This window comes from Zeugodacus cucurbitae, chromosome 5 (assembly GCF_028554725.1).
Source record: "Zeugodacus cucurbitae isolate PBARC_wt_2022May chromosome 5, idZeuCucr1.2, whole genome shotgun sequence".
Taxonomy (NCBI): domain Eukaryota; kingdom Metazoa; phylum Arthropoda; class Insecta; order Diptera; family Tephritidae; genus Zeugodacus; species Zeugodacus cucurbitae.
In genome coordinates this window covers 12,959,572-12,971,977 of record NC_071670.1, presented here as the reverse complement: position 1 = coordinate 12,971,977, position 12,406 = coordinate 12,959,572, and the positions used below count along the sequence as shown (strand labels likewise).

The 12,406-nt window shown below is 28.7% G+C and overlaps 1 protein-coding gene across 1 annotated transcript in view; it reads right to left on the bottom strand.

The window, feature by feature from the left end:
- The window catches only part of LOC128919790 (putative uncharacterized protein DDB_G0285031), a 207,870-nt gene that overhangs the window by 58,262 nt on the left and 137,202 nt on the right, over positions 1-12,406 (bottom strand). The window contains exon 5 of the mRNA XM_054231934.1: positions 3,460-3,505. Coding sequence (XP_054087909.1) covers positions 3,460-3,505 — 46 coding nt within the window. The remainder of the gene's footprint in view (positions 1-3,459; positions 3,506-12,406) is intronic.

The window sequence follows — 12,406 nt, the reverse complement described above, 5'->3', positions numbered from 1 at the left end:
TGGCATAGCGGCAGAGGTCAGCTGAAAAGCCTAAGCTGTCATCTAAACGGCCACATTATCATTGGTGTGCTGCATGAGGGTGATCCCGAAGGCAGAATCCCCAAAACCCAGTGTGAATAGGACAAGGTCCTCTGGCTTTTAACTATTGAAATTGATGATAAGGATTGGTTTGGTTGGATTTTAGTAGTTTTAGTTGGATTCACGCAATTCTGCTATTCGAACATACGTACACATTACCGTAATGTCTTCAGTCGTTATAAAATCGTGGACGAGAGCTTATTAGAGATGGCATTCCCAAAATTCTTATATTATTTACTTTAACCGAAAACGACATTGCCGAAATCGATAAAATTAAGTCTGAAGACAAAGTTTGGACACATTTTTCGAGAAGTAAGTAGCCGAGTATAACAGAGCTTTGATAGATCTTTTACTCTTCCAAAAAGACGTTCAAAGACAAAAGACTGAGTTTAATCACTTTCTTTATAAAAGAAGATTCTAAAATTAATTACGCTAGAGATCTAAAATCTAGAGCATAAGGTCCTCTAACACCTTTGAAGTTTCATTCGGTCGGCTCTTGAGACCTCCTGTCACTGTTTAGATCCAGTTGTTTAACCAAGCTTCATATATATACTTATATTCATCCCCCTAGCAATTTTAGCTAATCTCCAAACGGGTGCAAAGAGAGTATTTATCGCATTGCTCCCACTCGTATTGCGCAATCTACAGTCACAGGCCAAAGACAACACAAAAGTCTCAAATAAAACGTAAAAATAAATTCAAATAAAATATAATGAAAATAAAAAAAAATTACAAAAACAAACACACCACCACAACATCAGAAAAATTGCAAGCGACAAAAACCACAAGATAACGGCGAGAAAAGAAGTCAAACGCGACGAGGGAGGGCAAAATGAATGATGGAAAATTCATGACGATCATCGTCGTTGAACGTGAAAAGCGGAAAAGTTTGCAAAAGAGGACAACAACAACAAAACGACTGAGTTAACAGTATGTAATAGCATAACAACAACAACAAATAATAACAACTACAAAAACTATTGCCAAAGCAAGCCAATAAAACCTGTACCACATGAAGGCGACGCCGCGACAGCGACTCTAGCAGCAGCAGCGAACGCAGGAGTAAGGCAAAAGCACTCGCTGTGGATACTTGGTGAGCTCATAAGATGAATGGCTGTAGTGCAATTTGAAGAGGAAAGCATGCGCTTAACGACGATGAAGCGACGCGTTGGGAGGCGGCGGACGGTGGCGCACCGGTGTAAAGTTGCAAGCTGTGTGTGTGTGTGGCGTTTGAAGTGGTTTGTGGCACAAATTCGTGCGATGCAGTTACTCAAGTGTGCATATATCTGTGTGTGTTAGTATGCTGTTAAAGCAGTGCAATGAGTCCGAGGAGCAACATTAGAGACACTAATGCCGGCAGGCAGCTCAAAGCTACTTCAAAGCAAAGAAATGCACGGGACAGATGGAGGGCGGTGAGAAGTGAAGTCTATATTGAATGCATGGCGTGGTGTTTGCAACTTCAATTGCGATTACGTAAGAGCGTGTGCAGCGAAATTGCAAGCGCTTTCCGGCAACAACGGTAATAATAACAACAACGGCAAGAGTAATTGCACATCGTTATTTCAGCGCTTTTTATTTGCAACTTCACTTTTTATATATGTAATTTTACAAAAAAAAAAATATATAAAAAATTAAAAAATATATTTAAAAAACTTAAAAAATATTTTACAAATAAAAAAAATTTCAAATATAAAAAAAATTTTATTAAAATAAAAAAGTTTTATTAAAAAAAAATTAATTAATTTTTTTAAAATTTTAATTCTAAGTTAATTAAATTTTTTTTTTAATTAAAATTGTTTTAAAACTTAAAAAACGTTTATTTTTAAATATTTTTTAATTTATTTGAATTTTTTTTTAATATTTTTTTTTTTTTCAATTTCCTTTTACTCATTTTACTCTTTCTACCCCACGAAATGCTTGCAATTTGCAGCTTTCTGCGCCAGCAGTGTAGGTTGTGCGGCGAAATGTTGCACAATAGCTGCACAGCTAACGAATTGCATGTACGTCCGTCCGTCGCGCCGTTTGTCTGTCGATTACATAGAAAATGTAATAGTTGCGCGAAAATAAAACGCAAAAAAAGAAGTGAAAATGCATAAAAAGAAAATCACAAGCGTATGTTGCATGCCGCAGCAGCAGCGCATTTGGAGTTCAACTGGGGCAAAGTGGGTGAGTGTTTTTTTTGTTTTTGTGTACAGCAAATGTTCACTTGCATTGTGTGGCTTGATTAGCACAGCCAGCCTTCGCTGCCTTGGCGCGCCATGCATAACCTCTTCCGATAATTTGTATGTCATGCCACATGAACGCGGCGCTACACATTTTTTGGGGGTCTCGAACTGGCATTTTTTTTTTTGTATTTACTACTGCGACTTGCAAATATACACACATATACTGTGTTGCATGTAAATATATTTCCTTCTTCACATTTCATTAGTTTTGTTGTGGCGCTCGGCTCGGCTACAATGTTGCAACACCATTTCTTTAACTTTAAAAAAACATTTTTACTATTGTAATGTGTTTTGCTTTGTTTGTTTTTGCATTTGCTTTACTTGTGTATAACTTTGACCGTATTGGCTGATTTATTAAGGAAGTGATTTTTGTATAGCGCTTATTGTTGCATGCTACATATAAATAAGGTGGGAAAAACAATAAAGATAAGCTTCAGTGCAAATTGTACTAATTTAATAAGGTAAACAAAAATTTTTCTCATAACGATTTTCAATATTTTTTTTTTTTCAAAAATAAGTTTTTTCCAAAAAGAAGCTTTTTTTTAACAATTAAAATTTTTTTTAATAAAATTCTTTTTCCAAAAAAAGTTTTTTATTTTCAAAAATTAAATTGTTTTTTAAAAATTAAAATTATTCTCAGAAATTTTTTCGAAAATTAAAATTTTTTCCAAGATTTAAATTTTTTTTATAATTTTAAATTTAGAATAAAAATTGTATTTAGATTTTTTGAATTCAAAAATAAAATTGTTTCTTACTTAAAATTTATACCGGAAATTAAATTTTTTCGAAATTAATATTTTTGTTTTAATTTTTTCAATTACAATTTGTTTTCAAATTAAAATTATTCTCAGAAATTACTTTTTTTCGAAAATTAAATTTTTTCCAAGATTTAATTTTTTTTATTTCAAATTTAAAAAAAATTATATTTAGATTTTTTGAATCAACTTCAAATTCACCAAAATTAATATATGGAAATAAGATCGAATACATCGTAAATAAATAAAAAAAAATGTAAACCTATAAAATAAAATAAGTATATATGCGAATTATATAGATATACATACATATTCTCAATTAAAAAATTATTTTCAGTAAAAACCCAAAAAAAAAAATTACATTAAAATTTTTAAAATAAAAAAAATTATTTGGTACTCACTTAATATTGTTGTTATTGAAGCTGTTGAAGTGACAGGTTGACATTCCTAAAAAGATAAAGAGAATACACATATTAGTAAAAAGAAATTAAAATGTAATAAACAAGTTAGAAATATCAAAAGCTATAGACACTTTCCAATATTATTAAAAAAATAGATTTTATTTTAGATATTATTTTAAAAAGAGTTATAAAGCAATACGTTGCCTACAATTAGGCGCAATAAATTTTCAAGTTTTTAAAAACTTAAAAATATATATTCTGTAAGTTTTTTTTATAGTTTTTTTGTTTTAAATTTAAAATAAAATTTTAATTTTAATTAAAAAAAATATTGTTGGAACAAAATTTCTCCTTAAATCAGTTTTCAATATATTTGTATATCTTTTATTTATTTAAACATATTTCCAATACCTTTTTTATTCACTTTCAAAATATTCAGATATTCAAAACAGAATTTTCAAATCATATTTAATTATTTTTATTTAACATCTTTCAATTTTAATTTTTAGCTTCATGATTTGGTATGAAATCCAACTATGTATGCTTTAATACGCCTAATTGTAGACAACATATTTATTGAATATATGCAAGCAAGGAAATGCCAGTGAACTTGAGTAAGGTGAAGGTCCTCCTTAAATAAATAAATTTATATATTTGCTGGTGTTCAGTTTCTCAGAATTTATTATTGAACAGTTCTCAAGTTTCGCTTTTTATAATTTATATAAATTTTTTTTTTTAATTTTTTATAATTTATCATTTTTTCAAAATTTATTTTCTTTTCAATATTTTTAATTCTATATTATTTAGTTATTAAATTTAATTAATTTAATTAATTATTTTATAAATTATTTCTAAATATTTTTTATTTAATTTAATATTATTGTATTTAGTTTAATTTATAATTTTTTAAATTATTTAAAATAAAATTTTAATTTAATTTAATATAATAAATAATTTGAATTTTGAATAATTTTCCATTTAATTTTATATTATTTGTCTATTTATTATTATTTTCATAATTTTTTAGTTATTTTTTATTTTATTAATCTTTTATATTTTTTCTTCTTCCTTTCTTAATTTTCATTTCTCTCATTTGAAAAAAAAAATTATATGAAATTTTCACATACTGTAAAAATACAATATATTTGTTGTTTTATGAACATCATCTGTTATTAAACCACTCTCCATTTCAGTAGTAATAAGCAGGAAGAAAACAATAACAACAGAATTTTACTGAGATTCATTACTTTACAGCTTTAAAGTTTACAAACAGACTTGCTCTCTCACACTCTCTCGCTCTCAAACACAAAATTTCAACCTCAAATGCATAATTCAGAAATCGTAAGCTGCCCCAAAGCTCCAGCTAAGTAAGCACTAACGCCGCTCAACTGCATTCAAAAGAGTTATAGTCAGCATGTAATCACAACATTTTGCAGTCGTTGCAGTTCTGTAATGTTATACACGTATATGCAATGTTAATAGTGCTCACATCATATCTAACATAACGTCATCGTGTTATTCTACGTTGCTTGTTGACTATTGCACATTCTCAAGCACATACACACAGCTAATGAACTGCTGCCGTCATTGCACCGGTGCTGAAACGACCTCCTGCAGGTCTTTGACCCAATGTATAACAGTGAGAGCTAGAGAAAAGTTAAAACAGCCAAATAAAATGCTTCTAACATTGGCGCTCAGCGCTGATGGTTGAGTAAAAGTGCAAGCGAATGAATGAAAAAAATACTAAATAAAAAAAAATTTGAAAATAAAAGCAAAAGCACAATTCCCTCTCTTGCAAGTGCCCACAGCTGTGTCTGCCGCTCAGAGTACGTAGAATATTGCAATATGCTCTCTGTGGAGTTTTTATGCTGTGGCTTAGTGTTAGCAGCACTTTGGAATATTTTGAAATCAGTGATGCAATGCAGAATTTTTGAGGAAAGTGAAATTTTTATGACTTTGGCACTTTTATAAAATAAATTAAAAAATGTTGTCTACATTTAGGCGAATATTTAATATTTAATTAAAAGAGAGTAGTAGAGTCATGACAGAGAACACAGAAGCTCAAATGTATAAAGTAATGAATAATAGCCATTTATTTTTAGTGGGAGTCGAATACAAAAAGGAAGTGTAAGCTAATATAAAAATATTGCCTACATTTAGGCGAAGGACGGGTCCCAATATCGTATATATATCGTATATATAAGGCAACATTTTGGAATATTTTAGAAACAGTGATGCAGTGCAGATTTTTTAAGGAAAGTGAAATCTTTAAGACTTTGGCACTTTTATTAAAAGAAAATTACAAAAACGTTGCCTACATTTAGGCGAATATTTAATATTTAATTAAAAGACAGTAGTAGAATCAAGACAGAGACAAATGTTTAAAGTAATGAATAATATCATTTATTTTTAGTGGAGGTCGAATACAAAATGAAAGTGAAAACTAATATAAAAATATTCCCTACATTTAGGCAAGATCGAACCCTAAAATATTATAAATAATAACCAATGACTAATATTATTAATTTTTAGTTAATATTATGGCAGAAATAGAGAGACTATAGGTTTTTAGTACTTTCTACATTGCCGAAATGAAAAACACACAGAATATGTTGCCTACATTTAGGCTGATATTGAAATAATAGACTTATAACATTTGGAGAAACTCAAATTGATATATGTATATTAATACATACAATTTATTTTTAGCTGATATCAACTGGGACTCTACATTTAGTATGTAGAAAGTCCCATTTACCGATTTATATAATTGATATAAGTCAATACATACAGGACTTGAAATGAAGTTGTGTGTAGATATAGTTTGCTTCGCGGCTCTTTTGGTTTGTTTATTTATACACATTTATTTAGCATAGCTCTTCGATGCCATCCTTTAAGCAAACAGATAATTTGTTACGTATACGCCCTGTATGCAATGGATGCAAAATATATAAATCGCTATGTACATATATGTGTGTAAATTAATGCATATAAACATTGTTTGTTGTAATTTTATGTGAGTTTTAGGCATCTGTTAAATTTTCTTCGTACAACCTTCCACATTTCTTCCAAGTATTAGGTAGTTGTTCATATACATAAATACAAAATGCAATGCAACAATATACAATAACTTTAATAAACGTATATTTTTTAAAAATAATAATCAGTAGATTAAAACCGATTTGAGATGAAACTTATTTATCGATTATTTTGGTAAAATCGATAACTTTTTCGATAAATTTTATTGAACTTAATACAAAACTCGATTATTAATAATAATGTATTAAACATATTTTGCCTCAAGCGAATGAAGTTACCTATCTTGGTATTCACCTAGATAGAAAGGCTTACTTGGAGAAAACATATATCTAGAAAAATAACGTGCATGAAGATAAGAGCTGCAAATTTAAATTGGCTTTTAAATAAAAACTCTAAACTTAGCTTAGACAACAAAGTGCTTTTATACAATGCGGTCATAAAGCCGATTTGGATGTACGGCATTCAACTGTGGGGTACGACCTGTGCAACTAATATTGATATAATACAAAGGTTCCAATCGAAGTTGCTTAGATCAATCACGTGCTCACCATGGTACATGCGCAATGAAAATATCCATAAAGATCTTGGCATCCCTATGGTAAAGAAAGAAGTAGAGGACAGCAGATTGAAATATTAATCTAAACTCCGTGATCACCCAAACCCATTGGCTAATGCTTTAGTACATTCCTGCGATCAAACACGCCTAAAAAGAAGGAATATGCCTGCGTACTAAAGAGCAACGTTTCACCAATACAGCTCAATCACTTGGTTGAGCTTGTCTAGTTTTTAAATAGATTTAAGATTTTATAACTTGTTGTTAGTATAAGCAGATTCCATAAATAAGGAAATAATGAAAAAAAAATATTTTCATGAATATATCGATTATTAAAAAATATGTATCGATTATTGATTTTTATACTATCGATAATTTAATTTTCGATTATTATCAATTTAATTATATTTTAATAATAAATGTAATTTATTATTTTATTTTCTTTAACCCTTTCGAACCTGAAAGCAACCAGCAGGAAACTTCCTGATTTATTGATTACTATAGCTTTAGTATAGGTCTTAAAAAAATATTTTCATGAATAAATTTTGAAGTGGAGTCTCTACCCCCTCTAGGAGGGCCTAAGGGGGGTGGGACATATGTGTCCATTCCGTTGTTTTGAGCGGGACGTATAAGTCCCGTTGGGTCTCTATATCACATAACTCAATAAAAACTAAACAATATGTTGGATATTTTTTTATAAACTAAAAATCATTTATTTCATTTATTTATTTTGATCAATGACGTCTTCTTACGACGTAACTCTGAATATATTATCCATGAATTTACAACAGACATCATCAAGAGGCGATAAAAAACTTTTTTCCACCACTTATTGGATTTTCGGTTCAAATCATATAAGCCAGCCATTTGGTCCAGTCTATCGACTCCTCCCATAATCTCGCGATGAGCGTCTTCTGTTCACAATTTTAGCACAAAAAACACAGAACCGTTACCTGAACTTCAAAATACCAGACGGGAAGGTTTTAAATGAGTTTAAATGGAAAATTAAGAATTTAGTTATGAGAAAACTTTTTCTGGGATGTATGTGTCCCAACAGGTCCGAAAGGGTTAATGATAATTTTGATTTTTTCAATCCTATTTAATATCGAAATTTAGGATTTATAGATTGCGATTTGTTCTTGTTTGAGAATATCGATAATAATTTGGCTAATAACTAATTGTTAATAAATAAAATTATCGAAATAATTCGATATGGTAGATTGCAGGAAAACTTTAGTGAATTTTAATATTTTTTACACTATATATTTTTTAATTTAATAGACTAAAACATCTGCCATGTGATATCCTCACCTTTCCCATTAAAACAACATTTCTATCTTGTGTTTTTTTCTTACTTTTACTCTGACTCTACTCAAACACATACATATGTATATATGTAAATTCTCTAATGCCACATTCTCTAAAACATGTGCTTCATGTCTGCAAAAAATAAAGAAAACAATAACAAAAACGACAACATAAAATCACTACTGTCTACATATGTGCTCACGCCTGTTGTTATTGTTTTCGTATTTTCATTTACAACAGCTTGTTGTTTTTATTGCCGTTTGTCATTGCCTTTCCGACCTAATTTCAGTGGCTATTTTTATATGCCTCAGCAACCGGGACTAAGTTATACAAAGCTATTGGAAGCAAGCAAAGTCTAAAGCAAATGTAGCCGGTTGCATTGGTGATTTGTTGTTGCATTGCTAGTTGGAATGGCATGCAGAGTTGCATTGATAGATAAACTAACATGTGAACTTATTTGTAAGGAAAAAGTACTGTATGTAGAGTAAAACAACATATTATAAATTTTTTTATAAAAACAAATCTTTATAAAAGGAAATATAAATTTAAATAATATACATAGGTATATAAAAAATCACTTTTTACATATACATTTTTTTTATTTTAAAATTTTAAAAATAAAAAAGCACCCTACAAATAAAACAATATTTTTAAAACATTTAAGAAAAATATAAAAAATTGATAAATTTTTCTTTATTATTCAATTATATAATTATAAATATTTTTTTTTTTTAAAACTTCCAATTAAAAAATAAGTAAAAAAATAAAAAATATATATTATAATAAAAAAAATTAAAAAATATATTTTTTATATTAAAAAAAATTATATTTTTAAATTAAAATTTATATTAAAAAAATTATATTTTTTTTATTTTTTCAAATTTCTTCTGATAAATTTTCATTTAAAAATATATTAAAAATTAATTTCAAAACTAAAAAAAATATTTTTTTACATATTTACCATTCTATTTTAATTTAAATAAAATTATGTTTTTTTTTTTCAATTACGATTATGACGTGATGTGATTGGCGTTGGAACCGTTTAGTCGGTTATAGGATTAGGTATCGAAATATGTACATGTATTAAAAAAAATTATGGACTTGAAAACATAGAAAAATATGAAAAATGCACAACATAAGAGTTAGCATGCTTTTTATTTCTAGGATGTCCAGTGATTTTCCTAAATTTAAGTATAAAATATCAAAGAATATTGTTTAATCAAATACTTTTTTCATGACATAAATATTTTAATATTTTTAAAGTTAATTTGACATTTTTTTGCAGAATAATTTTTTACCAAATTTTTTTTGAAAAATTTTCAAAGTTGGAACAAAAATTACAAACAAAGCTCTTAATTTAACTTTATTTTCGAAAACATATAAATTACAATTATTTTCAAGTTTCTCGGACGAATTTTTAAATTTAAGAAAATTGGAAAATATTTAAAAATTTGATTTCTTTGAATAATTCTGAATTTTAATAAAAAAAAACTGAAGAGTGATAAAAAATAAAAACAAAAAAATATTTTTAATTCCTTAAATATATATACAATTTGTAGTTTTTTAATTTATTTTATACTAAAATTACGAATCAAAATATTTGTTTTCTTAATAATTTTTAATTTTTTTTTAAATATCAATGAAAATATTTTTAAAAGTATTTCTCATATTTTTTTTAAATCTCAATCTTTAAAAATATTTTTTTTTTATAATTTTTTTTATATTATAATCGAATTTTTTTTAAATATTTTAATCGAGTTTACTACGGCAGCCCCCTGAAAAACAGAATATATGACACAGCATGCATTTAATTTCTAGAAGCCAAGTAAACGCTTGATCACATATAACACCATTTTTATTAGTAAAAGTCTTCTCTCTGCTTTGTATGAATGTATACATACATATATAGTATTGATATAACTATAGTATTTGTATAAGTATAAGCATTTGTTTGCCACCATTAAGCTGCACCGCCATTGCATTGCACTTGCCACAATATGTCACACAAACGTGTAGAAAATCGTTTTATAGACACGCATAAATCCCTCAGCCTGACATTCCAGCAAATCAAGTGTCACTGATAAGAACGCCAGCAACGACAACATGAAAATTGGGGCAAGTAGTGCGCCAAAGAAAAATAGAAGTAGACGCGACTAATTGGTATTAAACTAAACTCCACTAAAAAGATAGAAGTCAAGTGTGAACGTAAGGAGAATGAAGGCACAAGCACACACACAGTTACATGTATATGAATATATAAGTAAATAGTTTCAGATAAGTGAATTGTATTGGTGTATGCAACTAATTGCCGCACACACAGGCACTCAAACACTTTAAGCACGCAAGAGATAAGGCAACGACATATTTTTTTTTTTCTTTAATTTATTTTATTTTATTTTTTTGTAATATACTACCGCTGCTGCTGCTTCTTCTTCTTCTTGTACTTAAGTATTAGAAGTGCATGCATAAAAGTGAAAACACAACAAGAGCCTTTAATGCTGCAACGCGGCAAGCGATTGAAAGTGTTGATATGCATCTAAGTATGTGTGTATTGGATCAAGCGGTTTGTTAGTGGGGGTCTAAAGGAGGCAGAAAGCTATATGCTTATATATACATACATATATATTGTAAATACTTTGACTGCCATTGAGCGCGTCGTCGCTTTGTGCAAGTCCACAAAGGCATAAAAGTGCGTCTCCACCTTCGCCTTCTTCTACTTCCACCCCACACGTCTTCCACTTCAATGGCCGCCTTCTTCACACCACACTATCTCCATCTGCTAGTGTATATGTGCTTTTAATTATCTGTGCTGTGCTTTTAGTACAGTTATATGTAGGTGCCAGAGACACAGCGTTGCATTCTACATACTAATGTGCATGTGTACAGTTATATTTATCAGCATTGCATTTCGCCTTCACCTCCAACGACTAGCTAAGCAAAGAAGTGCACATTTTGTTCTAGTTGTTATTATTGTTTTTGTTATTTCATATCGCCTTCAACTGTGCGCATAATTGAAGTTGAACGCGTACAGTGCCACAAAAAGCGCCTTGAACCATGTGTGAATATAATTTGCAACAACGAAATTTGTTTCGGATTTGTTTTTCGTATTTGATCGTATTTAAAACTCCCGTCTTTCTAGGCTTAGTCTTGGCACTAATCTAGGTTTAGTCTTAGTCAAAATTAAAGTCTCAAATTAAGTCGTAATCATAATTGTTAGTCTAAGTCATAATCTTTTGCCGATATCCTAATAATAGTCCCAAACTGAACCGAAATATTAGACTAATCTATATTTAGGTAAATCACAGTCAGTAAATCAAAATCTTAGTTTTGAAGTCAAATGTTAGTCTTAATATATATTTCGCTAGTCATAGTCCTAAGCCTAAATTTTGTCTTAATTTAGTTAATTATAGTATTATTCACAATTCTAGTTACAATTGAAGTCAGTGTTAGTTTCAATGTTTGCCTAATTTTAGCGTTAGTCAGAAGATTAGTTAACTGTAGTCTTAATCATAAGTTCTCGCTGCGTTCTAAATATAAATATTGATTATTGTGTATACATTAGTTAATCTAAATCTTAATCTTACAGTCAGTGTTAGTAGTCTCAGTTCAAATATTAATCTTTATATATAATTTAGTTAGATGTGATCTCGAATGTAATCTTAGTTTTTATCACAGACTACGATATAATAAAATTGAAACAAATTTTATAATTTAGTTAATTTTTTAATATTAATCTTCATTTCAATGTTTATTTTAATCTATAGCCAAATATTAATCTTAGTTATTAAGAAAGATTAATTTTTAGTCATTAGTAATTTTTTTACACCCAAAAATAATTTTACCAGTACTCTTGTTCAAATTCTTGATTTTAATTTAGTAAGTTTGAGCCTCAATATTTCTAACTTTATACTTTAGATCTATTTTTAGTTCATAATCAAAATAATCTTAGTCTCTGTTGTAAGCTTAATGCTACAATTGGTATTAATCGTATACTAAATACTGATTAAAGCGTTTTACTTAAGTTAGTTTGAGTCTTAAACATAGTCTTAA